The sequence below is a fragment of the Cyclopterus lumpus genome, chromosome 3, assembly GCF_009769545.1.
Source record: "Cyclopterus lumpus isolate fCycLum1 chromosome 3, fCycLum1.pri, whole genome shotgun sequence".
In the NCBI taxonomy this organism is placed as follows: Eukaryota; Metazoa; Chordata; class Actinopteri; order Perciformes; family Cyclopteridae; genus Cyclopterus; species Cyclopterus lumpus.
The window spans coordinates 11334188-11350753 of NC_046968.1; the positions used below are offsets into that span (position 1 = coordinate 11334188).

At 41.9% G+C, this 16566-nt stretch overlaps 1 protein-coding gene and 1 long non-coding RNA gene across 2 annotated transcripts; one reads left to right on the forward strand and one right to left on the reverse strand.

Annotated features, from left to right (window-relative positions):
* Nucleotides 1-294: 294 nt before the first annotated feature.
* LOC117728702 lies at nt 295-4532 on the forward strand. Its single transcript, XR_004609245.1, has 3 exons — nt 295-434; nt 1043-1182; nt 1567-4532. It is a non-coding gene; the product is annotated as an uncharacterized LOC117728702 (long non-coding RNA).
* Nucleotides 4533-5147: 615 nt separating this feature from the next.
* LOC117725249 (BTB/POZ domain-containing protein KCTD12-like) lies at nt 5148-6951 on the reverse strand. Its single transcript, XM_034525312.1, has one exon. It carries the CDS (start codon nt 6669-6671, stop codon nt 5865-5867), a length of 807 nt encoding a protein of 268 aa, XP_034381203.1. The 5' UTR covers nt 6672-6951; the 3' UTR covers nt 5148-5864.
* Between the last annotated feature and the right edge of the window lie 9615 nt (nt 6952-16566).

Sequence of the window (16566 nt, forward strand, 5' to 3'; positions counted from 1 at the left end):
TGCAAAAGGGACTACTTCTGCTTTTCACAATGTCTGTAAAACGTTTTTAACACATAATCTCCATTTATAGATGGATATAGCTTTATAGATGTACCAATTCATATGAAAGGGGAAAACAAACTCTGAAACCTCCATTGTGTGGGTGCAGTAAGAAAGTGCTTTGGGTTATTTTGGTAAACCGACCTTTTACGTAAAATGGATGAAGCAAGTGTAGTGACAAAAGGGGAAGAGTGTTCTGTCCTCGACTTTTAGATGGGGAAGAGCTCTGTTCTAAAACAGTGAACAGAACACAGTATTTCATCAATGCAAGGAAGTTGTGACAATGCAAATCACACGTTTGCAACGGCTCACACACATCTGACTAATGTCTTTATGCCACCTCAACTCAGAGGGGTGAGAAAAGGGAGCTCCAAGAATATTACAAAGATGTTAATGTGGGTAGACATTAATTATTATATAATACATTTTGAATAATTGTATCTATTGGTTCTTGGAACGCTGGGACATCAGTATGATGAATGGAAATGTTTTTTTACGGTTTACTGCAACATGTTTTTTTTGGTAGGGAAAGTTCAGTTCCCTTGACGCACAAAAAGAGACTTTTTGTTTGTTAGTTTTTGACATGCTCCATCAGTTTCAGATGACTTGTGACTCCAGTCTGAACCATTTAAATATCAAAAGTACAGTAAGCTGGAAACAGAGGGTCAAATTGAACGGGCAGGCTAAACATGTACAGACATTAGTTACTCAAATGTCTCAGACAGATTGATTTAAAGCTTTTATACTTTGTGCAAATTGTTAACATCTCCAATCAAATCCAGTATGTTTTTTAATGTGTGAGTGTAAATGGGAATAATCTTAAGCATCACTGGGACAGTTTTTAAAAGCTGAGCAGCCAAGTGGAAAATCATAACCTTGGTCATGTCTGTCTATTGCCTTTGGGTATAGCAATGGTAATTTTGTATTATATATATATATATATGTATATATATATATTCATTCTTTTTTTTTAATTTAATTTTTTTTAACTTTTGCTTTGCAGGAAACCGTTTTTCATGAAACCTGCAAGGCTGGTGTGTCCAACCTCTGGTGACTACAATGGATTGTTGTGTTTGCTTCTACCCACAGTACCCACACTGACCCACAGTGAGCTCCCAGGCCTCTTCTTGAGATTAAGTAACGGTATTGACATTTGTTTTCTACCAATGCTGCAAACGGACTTTGTAACAGTCTGTAACACAGTTAGACTTTTAAACGCTGAAGAACTAATGCAGGAAGAGGAAGTGGGCGTGTGCCTCGTTGATGTCTGTGTCCTCTCAGTGCTGTTACATTGTCCAGAGCTCTAGAAGACAGAGACATGACCTGGAATCTGCTTTTACAATCCTTACTTTAGCTGTAATGAATGATAACATATTGTGTTTTGGGCCGTAATTCACGAACAAAGGCTTAACAAGGTCAACAATTAAGAAGTACTTTATAACACACACAAACACTGCTTCAAACAAATTAAAATGGCTTTACGAGCAGTCTCACAGTCAGACTTTTTTTCACATCTTGCCCTTTCAGACAGCCCTGAGAAGAGGGAGGGGGGTTTCAGCCACAGCAGGGGAGGAGGATGCTCCCTCTCTGTTCCCTGCAGCTGATTGATGCTGGCAGCCTTTTACCTTTTTAGTTTACCGGCACAGTGCAACGCTCAGCTTTGTCACTGGGAGCTGCACCAATCTCCGGCCTGCTGCTGGGCGATGAGAGCTGCTCAGCGGAGACTGGCGACATTTACACCCTCCCTCTCCAACGAAACTACACAGAGAGAAATAACTTTATGGTCAGAGGCACAGAGGGTGAGTCCTTGAAGGAGATAGATAACATTGGCCTCTGGAGGATCACAGATTGTAATCTGTCCATCTGCAGCTGTTTAATCCAACCCGTGGCTGAGAGCGTGACACACAACTTCAGTGTTTAAGAGCATGACAATGTAATACAAAAGCCAAAGCAATTTGATTTTCAGAGAATTCTACAAGTATTTTAAGCACCAAAATTGTCTGAAGCTTTGCTTGTTTTGACCGATCAGGGCAAGAAACTCATTTAAGAACATATCACCCAAAGACAACACTGTACTTCCAGTGTTTTGTACATTGTTGCTCTAGTTATAATAAAACAAGTTGAAGCGTCGTGGCTTAATAATTAATAAGCATCTTGCACAAAGCTAGTTGTGTCTTGTAGTTAAGTAATTTGCGTTGGTAAAGGTTCAGGACTACAGCTTGATTGTATGAAGGTTTTGCGTAATGCGGTCGTGACCTGATCTGTTATTAATTTTAATTTAGTGTTGCATTGCTGAACTAAGAGCTACAAGAAACAAGATGGCGGAGAAACAAAAGCGTGTCATATGTGCAGGTTTGTACGTCTTGTCTTCTTATTGCTGCGTTTCACTTTATGAGATGAAACAGGCTAATGACAGAGTGGCATCAAATTCAAAAGCATAGCCTGGCTTTCAAATGATGGATTGTGGCTTTCAACAGTGTTTTAGTTACTCTGCCAGACTTCCGCTGAGGCAAAGGATTTGTGAAAATGGGGAAGTTTGTCTTCTTGTGAAAGTCACTAATCCATCATATTCACTGTATGTGATTTATGCTGCAACTTTTATGATAGTTTATTAAAACAGTAAAGTGTTTGCTTTAATGAAGAGCCATTAAAAAAACAAGCGAGTAAGAGGACCATGAGCTGAGTTTCTTTTTGTCAATGTACCCTTCTCTAAGCCCCGCCCCCCGCTGCTACTCAGTCAAGTTGTCAGAGCTGTCGTTACATTACATTACATGTCATGGAGCCCACACTGTCACAAACTGCACACACTGAGTAACTTGTATCTAATTGTTGGAAAAACTGATTCATAAGTGAACACAAGTTAAAAAGACAAGGACAGAAGATGAAGCATACAGATCAGTGTAAATGTGAACCGCCTGGCGATCACATTATTCACTATTACAATCATTGAAAGGCAAAAGCAGCATGTGTACATACATGAATACATGACATACATGATGAATAAACAACATGGTCTCACAGTAGTTTGTGAAATATAATCACAAAAAGCGTTCCATTGTTCTTTTCTTTCCTGATGACATTACGTTATAACATGAAAGTTAGATTTAAACAGATGTTGGCTGGTTCTCTCTATTACAGTGTAAGCATCACAGTGGCTATGGTACTAATGTTTATACGATGGTTATCAGAGAGACAGTTTCACCCTTTAGAAAAAAAAACATATCCTCATTCACTCTATGATTTTATAAGGCTTTCAGTCCTTTTGATTTTCTTAATCTATTGTCGGAATGTTTGAGTTATTCCTCAAAAGATGACAAAAAAACCTCAAAAGTCTGCAAACTTTTCTCGTTTTCATGCTTATGCTTCACCACTAAACGTAAGTTGCAACATCTTCCAGGACACAGTATTTATGAATGCAAAAGCCACATCTGTCATGAATATCCGTAAAGGGACTCTACAGTAAATGGGACATTTCAGAAAACAAGGAAAGAAAGAGAGGATATTCTTGCGTTTAGCTACATGCCATTTAACTTGTTTTTCTGCTCTCACACCTTAACAAAGACATCTTATTCATTAATTATGAATAACACACACACACATTATATGTGAGAGGCAGATAATATGAGCAAGTGTGAAAGAGTCAGCACATAAAAGCTAATGTGAAAAAAGCTGTTATCTCCAACTCTGCAAATTGGCTAATTTGGCTCTCTTTATCTGTCTCCCTCCTGTGCTCAGTGTGTTCACTGTGTGTGTGTGTGTGTGTGCACGCTTTAAGCATTTGGCTCAGAGTTTTCTTACAGAAAAACTGCATACACTGAGTGAAATGTGTTTTGGAGGTTTTTATCTCGGACACAGAGCACTATTAGAAATAGCCGCTTGTCAGAGAAACTCATTTGCGTCTTTTGACTAACATTTGGTCTTTATCTATACAGACGATATAAGGTGGAGGAGTTCATCCTTGCCTCGTGAGGCATTGCCCCATTATTGTTGCAATACGAGAAATGTGAGACACACAATGAGGAAAATGGGTCTCATTTGTCTGAGCCTCTGTTGCTGTGTTTTCATCGTGGACAGTGAAGCAATACGTCCTGTTTCTGTAGATTACACTAGTGGAAGAGTCACGGTCGATCCTTCCCTTTTCCTGTCCAGATGGCAGCATCAGCTGACAGATACAAGGTTTCTTGTGCAGACATGTCTATCTTTGAAGCTCTCACGGAGCTCATTGGTGGCAAGGTGTTGCATGTGCGTGCATCTTTCTTTGTGCATGTATCTTCTTATGATTTTGTTTGCATAAATCAATCATAATGCATTCATCAGCGTCAGTGCTGCTGGACATCTGACACTCTTTTTGTTACAAATGTGTTCAACTCAGACGCCGCTCACACAAAGTCTTTTTTTGATTAGACTCCTGGGATAGTTTGGATTTGTGCCCTTGTATCCCACAAGGGAACCGACATTTGATGACTGTACTGTTCAGCCAAAGAGAAATCCCCCCCCCCCCCCCCCCCCCCCTCCTCTTCCTCCCCCTCCTCCTCCTCCTCCTCCTCCTTCCCATCCTGCCCACGGGAGATAACAGAGCTCTTCTGTGCTGCAGAAAAGGACACACTGCCATGCTCTGCCAGACCGGCAACCACATTCTACTGTTGGCTATAATTTGCTGGCATTTCTCTTAATTTGAGTTTGAACTGGACATAAAATATCATCCTGAAGTAAAAGGAGAGGTAATTTAGTTGAAATGATTGGGAACATGTATACAATTAAGAGTAATGTACATGAATGTGATGAACCTTAGAAATGCCAATGAAAAGTGTTCGTCTTCCCATAAGTTTGATTGTATGTTTAATATGCAGAATGGAGCCAATTCGCACCAAGCAGATGTTTTTTTGAGTGCCATGCCATTAATAAAGACACACATGACATGACATCAGGGGGGGGGGGGGGGATTTGATCTCTGACACGACACTCTAAAAGAAAAAAGTGAGGTCATAAATAAACTTTTCTATGAAAGCCCAGATAAAGATTGTCTTGTGAACTTCTAAAATGCCTCCACAAAGGAATCACAAAGAACACTGGCGACGTGACAAGAAATCAAATGTTTGCGCTTATACTTGCAAGAAAAGAAGCATCAGTGTATTAAGGCATACAATTCCAATACATGTTTGCCGTGAACTCACAGGGACAATGCGGTGTACAGTGTTACAACGTCTCACTTTATTTGCTGTGGCCTCATATAAAGAGAACACAATGACAACAGCTCATAAATGGCACATAACAATGAAGCATTGTGAAGTCCCAACGTGTAATCTTGAAAGCATAGTTGATAGAAGCAAATTAAGCAACAAATACACAAGAAGCAACTTAATGTCCTCCTTATCAAACAATCCTTAAAATGAAAGACTTGAGAGGCTATTAGAACATTAGGCTATTTACAGTGTATATGTCCTATATGTCTTTGGATCCTCTTCACTATGACAAAAGAAAAACAGATTCTATAACGTTTGCCAGAAACCACTCATTTAATTAAAGCTATAAAGAAGTACAAGGCCACACAAATAACACAGCTAAGGACCCAGTAATGTGTCCTCACTCCTCACAAACCAATGCGCTTCATGTTGGTTTGGGGTTCTGCTTGCAGAACAGAGGAGAACATGGCAGAACAATGTCAACGCTGGCTGAGCCGATACTGCACAGAGCAAGCAGAGAGTGAGAGAAACACAAGAAACTGAAACGACACACGGCTCAACTGACAGTGTGGAGAGCTCATCCACGTGATGGAGCCGATCGCTCCGAGTGTTGGTTGACCATGTGGACGCGCTCTCACGCGCTCACCGGGAAAACACGTACTCGGTGTAGCTGGTCCACAGTTTGTCCTCCCCCGGGTCGTTGCTGCCGTACGAGCAGGTCCCGGTGGAGTTGCAGGCCACCATGTGGAAACCGGCCTCGGCCAGCCGGTCGAACGCCTGCTCCAGGAAGTTGTACTTCAGGTAGTACCGGGCGGTGTATTTGTCGGACGGGCGGTCCGGGTCGCGGCTCTCGTTCAAGGTTTCTCCGAAGACCTCCTTGGCCAGAGAGATCTTGCTGCAGACGGTGATCCTGGCGACCCTGCGGAACTTCGCGTCCGCCTGGATGTCCCTCCCGATGGTGTAGCTGCCCCGGTACCCGATGGTGATGTAGCCGGCGTTGGCCCCAGGAGAGCGCAGGGTTCTCTCCGAGGATGAGGAGGAGGAGGAGGTGACCGGGCTGGTGACCTCGGAGTCCTCCGGCTCCCCGCTGTCCTCCGCGTACGAGCTGTCTTTGTTGACGGTCGCCAGGCGCCTCGACAGCTCCGGCAGCTGGAAGAAGTCCGCTTCCTTCTGCAGCCTCCTCCTCTCCTTGAAGTACTCGGGCAGGAAGAGCTCGGAGTCCCGCAGATGGTCCAGGATGTAGCGGAACAGAAAGCCGTCCCGGTCGAAGAAGAAGCGGCCCTTGCCGTCCTTTGGCAGGTCGCCCGGGGAGCCCTGGGTGAACTTGGTCCACAGGAGAGAGTTGGGGACCGCCGTGAGAGTTTCAAGTCGGGTCACATACACCTGCCCACCCACGTTCAGCTCCACAATCTCAGGGAAAGTTGAACTCTGACTGTCGGTTTGCGCCATCTCTCTCTCTCTCTCTCTCTCTCTCTCTCTCTCACACTCTCTCTCTTGTGTCGGTGCCCGAACGAGCGCGGATATTTGGAGAGTCTCCGAGCTGTACAGAAATGTTTGTATCTGTTCGGCTGTGTGGGAGGAGAAGGAAGAGGACGGCCAGCAGAGAAATTAACCGTTCACTGGAAAGCTCTGCGGAAACACAATGATGCATTCAAGGGCCACACGTAAGCCTCAACGTCCCACGCGCAAACACCTTGACATCGCGCATGCACGAACGTGACAAAGAGGCCCACGATGTATTCGACTATATGCGACTGCCGGCCCACTTACACACTATTTATTGCCGAGAGTTAGTTGAGAGGATTGATGGGAAAACGTTGAGTTTGGCTCTGCCGAAAGGTAATTAAACATGCCGCGCCTCTAAAGATCACTTATTAATCAGGATGTGTCCTTTACACACCAGTATAAGGGTTAAACACACGAGATAAAGTACACTGTAGAGGTACTTGTGCTTTGAGTTTGCTTTGCTTGATTATAGATCTATACTTCCTTCTCATGCTAATATAAGTAAATATTGTGTGTTTGTTGAACAGAAGTAGAACTAACACTTCTATCAAGTATGTAATAAGTGCTTTATAAGACTTACTATAAGTCTTCTTAATACACATATTAGACTGGGTCAAGTAAAACAATTGCTGAGTTATTGTTCACAACAAAGATATAGGAAGCTATTTGTGACCATAATGGATGGTAGATGTCTTTAGTGCCGGCCCTAATGCATTCATGACAGGTCAAGAATAGGATCTTTATATCTGTAACAGGATGTGTGTGTCGTTCTGCAGCACAGTGCACAACAGTAAAAAAAAGGTCAAGGACCTGTGGCTGCAGAAACAAATACAGTGCGGTTCCACTCAGTTCAGATGTTATTAATACTCCACTAGAAGCAAAGCAGACGCGCTGTTGTTAGGAAAAAGGTCGTTATTGTTGCAACCCAAACAACTCTCCCATCATCATGTTTACAGAAAGCACGGCGATGTTCCAGGAATTCTCGTTTGTGTTATATTATAAATTATAATTAAACAAGGGGTCAAACTCAATCTGACTGTGTGATCAAACGCTTCACGTACAGCCACTAAATAGACCTTGAGGTGAAATAGATTCAGTATAAGTGTGTATTGGCTCTCTGTGTGTATCACTTGTGCAGTAACAGGAAAAAGGTCAATACACAGAATGTACCAAAAGCCTGAAATAACTTTTCATGAAATCCACATAAGTCTTAAACCAAGATTGATTTCAGCTTTCCACCAAAGAGCTCTGTGATCTTGTCTCGCAGTGCAGAATTAGCCCTTTCATATTTCAGTCCACACATCAGTATTTCTGCCGCTGACATTATCTTGCAGGTATTGAGCCAACCTGATGGGAAAGTAAAGCAAGCGTTCATTCAAAGATAACACCAATGCAACAGTGGGAATGTGGATGTAGATTCTGATGAAGCAAAAAGCATTTAAAACGCGTACATAGATATTCAGTTCATATCCCGGATTAACGTTGGTTTACATAAACTCTGTGAATACAAACAAAACAAACATCATGTCCAACCTTTGCAGCTGAGAAAAGCAAACCTGCTTTCCTGACAGTTGATGTTCTTGTTTTGGAGAACACTCCTGGACACAGTTCATTCTTTGGATTAGAGCGACCCCTAGTGGACATTAAACAAAGAAGCAGGTTGATGTTGTGTTTAATGGAGAGACGAGGAGTTACTATACTAAAACACATTGTGTACAACCTTTGAACGGCCCCAGTGTTTTAAGCCCACTGTATAAAATAGAGGCAGCGTGTTTGATTATTGAAGATGTGTAATATGTTTCCGCATTCCTAACACTGAAAAACAAGCCTATCACAAACACTTTATTATAAAACAAATGACCAAGTGTCTCCCTGCACACCACAGGGGCCGACACATGGTAGTCCTCTGTCCAGTCTCACCCTCATGTCTGTGTTATCGCCGGTAAAGGTTACCATCTCAAAGTCCGGCAGAAGACATTTTGATAAGGGGACTTGTAAAGCTCATCTCTCCAGCCACTTCCATGAGAATATAAAGGTCAAGAGAGGTGGCAGCTCGACAACTCTTAGAGGCCCCGTGTGTATTTATTTCTGGTTTGTGGTTCATATTTCTCGAGCCACAGATCACGTTGTGTGGAGGGTTGCTGACCCTGACGGAAGATATTACAAGTTTTGTGTTGATGTAACACGTGGAGTTTGTTATAGTTGTTATAGTTGTTTAGAGGGAGAAAGAAGAAAGAGAGGCGCGGTGGAATGTGATGAGTATTTAGGTGGAGGAATGGGCAACAGCTACTTTTCACAGATGCAAAACCAGAACGGGGCTGAGCACCACGTTGCCTGCTGTGTGTGTGTGTGTGTGTGTGTGTGTGTGTGTGTGTGTGTGTGTTTAAGAGAGAGAGAGGGGTAGAGAAAGTGGAAGGCAATCAAACTTAAACCCTAATAATGTAAAAGTGATTCCAAACCATGACATATGTGACACTGAGATCTCCCCACTGGCGTTTCACTGCACATTCCTAACCAGCTAACCGGAGGACACTGGGGAGAGCTTCATTAAAAAAATACCATTTGGTTATTGAAAAAATTTGATAAATGATTTTAAATGGTTCTTATACACAAGGTTTCACCTTACAGACTAAATAGTGCTCAATGTTCACTCTTTGATAGTTTTCGTACTTTTAGACTGGTCTAAATTTAAACTTTTAAATGCAAATTAATTAGTCGTTAGGAAACTGATGACAGGTTACTTGGCAACATACAGAGCAGCAGCCCCACGTGGCATCCCAACGGTGTCATCTGCTCCCATTGCCAAAGCCTGTGGGTATTTCCCATACTAGAGGCACTCGACATGAACAGTGTGGGCCTCCAGAGTGCATTTAAAACTGCAGGTGTGGACTTGATCAGTTCTGTGAGCTTCTGTTCAATAGCGATAACCTCTTGGAAGTATAGTTTGTCAAGCATTATAGGGGAGCGAAATCAGCACTAGCTAAAAGCACGTTTTTTGTATGCGTCTCCTACAATTGGTGGAGGACGTGTTCGGATCGGTACCAATAGAACAATGTAAAATAGTCAAATGTTTGTTTTTTGGAGAACCAACTCAATGGGGGAGGTGGTGGCATGTAACATGCGTTCACTATATTTGGTACTTATAACATCGCATGCGGCTCCCACATTCCAGTTGGTCTCGTACAGCCACTGAGCACAAAAAGAAAAACTACAGTACCTTAAGTAAAAGTAGGCTCCCTCAAAACTGTATTTAAGTTCAGTGTTTGAGTGATTTAGATATCATTTTCTCTCTCTACTTGGAAACATCCAGTCTATGAAAGGAACCCTATTCTCACTCCACCTGACTCCACCTAGTGGACAGAAGATATACAACTTATTTTCAGAAACATCTTACAGTACATCCACAGAACTCAAGATATAACAATATTTACATTCTGCTCATTCATGCTTCTATGTGTGTCATACTGAGAACCTTGATTGGAAAGATATGTAACAGAACAGCTGTAAATGCATCTAAACTGAGCAACCCTCTGGATACAACTCTAAATTGAAAATATTCATTGTATTTTGAAGTGCTGATAGATTATTATTCACGTGTATTTCTACATGTTTGTAGTGACGTGTGTATGTGTGTGTGTGTGTGTGTGTGTGTGTGTGTGTGTGCAGCGCTGTCATGTGACTGAACAATCATGTGTCCTCCTGCTTTTGACAGTAGGCAGCCTCCTGATGTGACACCGAGCCAAACCCTGTCACTCTGGCGTGCTGGAGTGTGACCTCCTCACCACTGTCTCTGTGCTCTCTACGGCACCCGGCCCGTCATCCATGAGGCGCCTCCCCTCTCTCGCCCTCACTCAGCTCCTCTCCAGTGATCCTCTCCCTGCTCCTGTCTGACACAACGACAGAGACGAGAGGCAGAGACCTTCTCTTCTTCTCTGTCAACAGAGAAACACTCTCCAAGTCACACTTCTTCTTCTTCTTTCTTAACCCCCGGTAAAGACACACATTGAGACGTCACCGTATCTCATACACGTCTAGTCGGATTCTTTGTTCAGGACTTTATTTTCTTGCCTTCCTCTGATTAAGGTTGTTTGATCATAGCATACTATAAATGAAGTATACAGTTTGAACAACATGTTCAAATAACCTTTAACTAACCTGAACGCATGATAAAAGAAACACTCCCACTTCTCGGTCATTGAAGTGCTAATGCAGGAGGAGGATGAAGGAAGTTAAATATCTGGAACACAACTCGATGTCATTGTTATTGATAACTGAGCGCCAATTGGTCATGGGCATATGTGATTGGAGGAGGTATGGAACATGTGACTGATTGAATTACAGCAAGGCTCCATACATGTATGTGTGTGCTGTGTTGCACAGATTTAGGAATTTGAAAGTGTTTGGATTACAAAAGATTAATTCATTACCATACTTCATGTGTCTTGTATAACACCCTGTCTGTGTGTGTGTGTGTGTGTGTGTATGCGTGTGTGTGTGCGTGCGTGCGTGCGTGTGTGCGTGCGCGCGTGCGTGTGTGTGTGGGGGGTATATAATCAATCTTTTCGAACACTTTCTTTTTCACATTATTTTTTGTGCATCTTTGTGCATGTTTAATGGTGTTACATGGTGTGCATATCATGCTTTTTATACGCCTGTGATATACTGTAGCTGCTTTTACTCATGATTTATGTTACTGGACTGTGTAGGTGTGTGTGTGTGTGTGTGTGTGTTCTCGTCACGTTCTCTCAGGGTTACGTCTGCACCCTTGTGCTCCTCAATCTCTAATGGATCCTCTGGCTCAGACTCAGCCGGGGCACTGATTGTGATACTAAAGACGCACACACACACACACACACACACACACACACACACACACGCACACACACAGGACAGGGCAGGGCTGGATGTGCGTCGTGATGAGCTAAGAGATACGACAACCCTCCCGACATTTTCTCCCTGTCTTTGTCCTTAGTTTCCTCTCGTGTTCTTCGCTGTCCTTTAATGCTGCGCCTCCTGCAGTCAATTCACTGTCGCGCTGTTGTAACCAATCGAGAATACATTTAAGTCAAAACATGTGTTATGGCCCCTTAAATAGAAAATAAAAACTTTCCTGCAATGATATCTGGTCTAAAATCTTAAGGCAATATGTATTTAATTATACAAACTCAAATGTCACTTCTTTCCCCTGTAACCGTCCCCACCACGAGGGCCCCTGTGAGTTCATGTCAGTAGTTCACATGGAACCCATCCAGCCTCTCTCCCTCAGCATCTTCATTCGGAGAGTGAACCGGTCCCCTTGGGCCGATGAGAGCTTTTGTATGTGTGTGTGTGTGTGTGTGTGCGTGTGACCGCTCCATTATTCTCCCCACTCACTCTCTATGGGATGAAAAAAAAGACTGTACATCCAGTGTGTCCCTTCCTTGCTGTCTTTAGAAAAGAGATGGGCTGAAATGACTTTGGCCCAAAACAGATGTTCTCCTATATGTGTCCTGAGAATGTCACATGTCACACAAACTGAAAACATCTGTATCAAACTGGTTAATACATCAGCCAGTAAATTTATCGAAACAATTTCCAATAAAACGAGTTGTTTTCAATTATGTTTGCAACCCTCATCGGGGTATTGTTGTGAGGATAAGGAGAAAATCATGTTGCATAGAAGAGTGTTCTGGACCAAACATATGATTTAGCACAGCATTTTGTATTTAAAGGTGAACTATTTTGCTTTTTTACACAAAGACATTTGCACATTGAAACTCTTTGAAGTTAGATTTATATTTGTAGTTTCTCCTCTACAAGCTCCACACTACTGACTCTCCATACATGCAGGTCCAATGGACCAATCAGATTCCCATTGATCCCACCGGAGCTGACGGCTATCCACCACTTGTTTACATCTCGTCCCGGAAGATCTGAGCAACTGTTTGACTCAGAGCTCTAATTCCATATATGAGTGAAGCTGATTCATGGATCTGACTCATTAATAATCAGTGTGGTTTGCTGATTGTGGAGCGGTCTTCTCCCGGCTGTGGTGAGCGCCAGACGGTTGTACCTGCAGTCGGCCCAAGTGGAACCAAACTGGTTCCGTAATTAGGTTCTCCTGCTGATTTGATTAGAGCAGCCGCTTCATTCATTCTGCTAAAGATGCTCCTCGGCTGCTTGGAGGGACTAATGGAGGAGATGGAGAGATAGATGGGAAACAATTAGACATGATATTATGTTTGTGCATGCGTCTGAACGTGTGTATTAGAAAGAAAAGAGGCATCTTTGTGCCAGTAAGTAGAAAACTCTTTTTCCTCAACATTTACGTTGATACACCACACACACACACACACACACACACACACACACACACACACACACACACACTCTCTCAATTCTCCTTCTCAAACCTTTTTCTTCTCCGTCCCTCCCCCTCTTTCGATGTTTCAATTAGCTGCCTTGCAATTAGATTACAAGAGACATTACTTAGGAGGGACATAAATAGTGACCTGCCTCAGCCACAGATGAGATATGAGCTGCCTGGTGTCACGCTAGAGACAGGCTGATCCAGAAACCATGCTTCATGTCTCGTGCTTTACATTGTCAAATCAAACACCCTTTTCTGTGCTTTCAATACCAAACTCAAAATGTGTTTTTATAATATTACCTCACTTGGATGTTTGACCTTGATGGCTGTAAAAAAAGAGAGACTTCCGTATATATATATATATATATATATATATATATATATATATATATATATATATATATATATACATATTATGTCAAGTGTTCTTGGCAATAATATATATTCTCACTTGCTCTACCCCGATATCACTGAAAATGTGTCTTGTTGTACTGGATAGTCCTCAAATGAATCCAAAAGTGAATACTGTTTCTAACTAACTCTGTGTTTAGTTAAACAAATAACATTCAATATGACAAATCACATTTCCAGCCAGCAGCGCGATACCTGGACAGTCCTCTCTCTAAAGTTATGGCTGACTCCACAGAGTAGACGTCTATCTGAATGCACCGTCTGCTCTCAGTAATCTCATCTCCTCGGAAAGTGCTCTAGTGGGACCTCAATTCCCAGTATCCTTTAATCTCTCAAGGTCCGTCTAGTAAAATAAGCCAGTCAGATAAAATAAAGGAAGGGAAGTAAATCTTCACATTTTCAGACATGTTGTGCGTCCAATGGGCCGCAGCCTACGGTAACTTCCTCCAGACCAAGACGGAAGGTCATGCAGCTGTACAATACAAGAGGGTTGTAGTTTGTGTGACCAGTGGATTACGTCGTCGAGGTTTTTATTAAATAGAACAACAGGAACATCATTCAGCGACCATTCATGGAAGAGAAGCCAATTGGGATTATATCAAAAGCAGGACTAAAATGCCCTGGTATAATATCAATGACTGTGAGGTTCTAAATATATCCAGTAGTAAGGAATGGATCTGTTTTGGTTCACATCCAAATGAACCCCCCCCCCCCCCCCCCCCCCCCCCAACACTCTCCTCCTCGCTCGTAAAGCCTCAAATAAATGGATTGACTTTTGGACAAGCGTCAGTTTTCCTTCATAATTGTTAATTATCATGAGTGCTCTCTGAGGTACTTTCTATGAATCAAGATGGCCCTCTCTCTCCCCCCCCCCCCTCTCTCTCCTCCATCCTCTTTTATTTTTTTATGGGATTGGCCTGAGTTCTCAAGGACGTCAAAAAGGACGCCAGCGATGGAGGGAGGAAATGCGGTGGATGGGTGGGGCTCCTGCGTCATTCCTGCGCAACAGAGTTGGTGGATTTTATGGCGATGGGCGCCAGTAAGCTACACCCCCCTCTAACCCCCACCCGAGTCCATCCTACCTCACCAACCAGGGGCAGCCACACCCACCCCCGGGTGGCTCCTCCCTGAGTCCCAGATGAGAGAGTACAGCACTTAAGGTAATGTAAATAACCAGAGAGCGAGAGCTATTTTAAGATGCTCTCTTTCACTGTGGCCGTGGAGGGGGACAAAGATGCAAGCCAAGCGATTGTAATTTCAGTCACGTTTTGGGACATGTTCTCATTCTCCGTCTACCATCCAGCTAGCTGAAGGGCCCGGCAGACAAGAAAGAGCTTGGGCTGGCTGCAAATTCAACCTGAGCCTTTATCTGAAGAGAGATGTTTTTAAGATGATATTTCAAAGACAGAAATCTCTGAAGTCTGACAATCCAGAATTAAGCTTCATAAACACAAATGGAATATTAAAACAAGATAGCTAAACAATATATATTTCTGCAAAACAAAGGTTTTACTTCCATGACTTAAATTACTAGTAAATATCTTGAGGCCTCTAAAGTTATTGACATACAACAATCCAACAGTGAAGACTCACTTAATGGTTGAACCCAAGTCAACATGGCTTTGTTTTAAGACATCTCGTTGATCACGATATTTTTCAGCATCATCTTCAATAAAGAAAACAGAAAGAAACACATACTAAAATCTAATTGCAATATTCTCAAAGTGTATTTTTAAGTCAGGAAACAAAAAAGAAGTGAAATACCATATTTGGAAATACCTTGTTCCAAAAGTAGAATTTATATATTTTCCTGAAATAATTTGTTCTTTTTTTTTTAATGTTTCATCTCTTATGACATCAAAAATAAATAAACATTTAGACGGCATCCTTTCTTATATGATTAATTTTAACCAGCATAATTTGTTTTCTTTGTATATATATATACATTTATATATATATGTATGTATATGTTTCCATATTAACACATCATAGAGAAAATAATCTGCTGTTAACAACAAATAAAAGAACAACACAAACAGCAGTAGAAGTACACGACTTGATATAGTTAGATATTTTTCTAGAGGTTACATTCATCTTCAAGTCTTTGTTCGCTGCAGTCCGACCAGAGTCCAGTCACAACTGTGGAAATAAAACTGTTTTAAGAGCTTCATTGAGGCAGTTGAATACAAGATCATTTTAAACACTCATTTACACCGATTCCTATGATTAAAACTGCTTCTACACCTGACATTAAAGAGAATATTAGCTAATGCTTCAAGTCAACTACGGGCACTACTGCTTGTATATTTTCTACTCGATGCATGGCTTGTGTCTTTCTGGATTCATGATATGTTTATAGTAATAATGACGAGATGTGATTGCCTCTCAAAACTGCGTCAAACCCCATTAGTTTTGGGTGTTAATACGTATTTCACGACATGACATTACAGTCCGTTTAATGTGTCACTTAAGTCACAAATCAAAACCCGATTATTTACATTTTAATTACACGCAACATAAATGTTTCGGCTTGTTAAGACATATCAAAGCGATACAATATCCTCTTTTCCGTGATTTGTTGATCTATTTTACTTTTAACTCTCTCTCACAATCACTTTTTTTATCATAATTGCTGAACAGGTGTTTAAGTGTTTGTCAGTTATTGCTTTTATCTAATTGGAGCATACTATGGTTGTGCTGTGAGTGACTTTTTAATCAACTACCAGCCATCTGTTCATTCCTTGTCATATTTCTGATCAAATATTTCACCACCATTCCAGTCATCTGTAATTTGATCTGCTTTTTTCTTAAGTGATAAAACATGTAATCAATTAAATTAAGACCGTCTTCTTTAACTATATCTCCAAAGCAGTTCAGGAGAGGATGAATATGTATGACACCCAACTGTATATAAGAGCTATATGAGTGAATGGTTGATGTACTTCACAGAAAGAGAACGTCATGTCTGGACAATCGGCAAGCTGCTACACTATATATCCTGTCATGTGGCCGTTATCCAATCACCACATGCTGGACGTGGTTTTTTGTAGTCCCAACGGAGGACGTTTGCTTCTTGTC

What these genes read in the sequence shown, in the direction of transcription:
- LOC117725249 (XM_034525312.1), bottom strand. Translation starts at nt 6,671, where the DNA reads ATGGCGCAAACCGACAGTCAGAGTTCAACTTTCCCTGAGATTGTGGAG.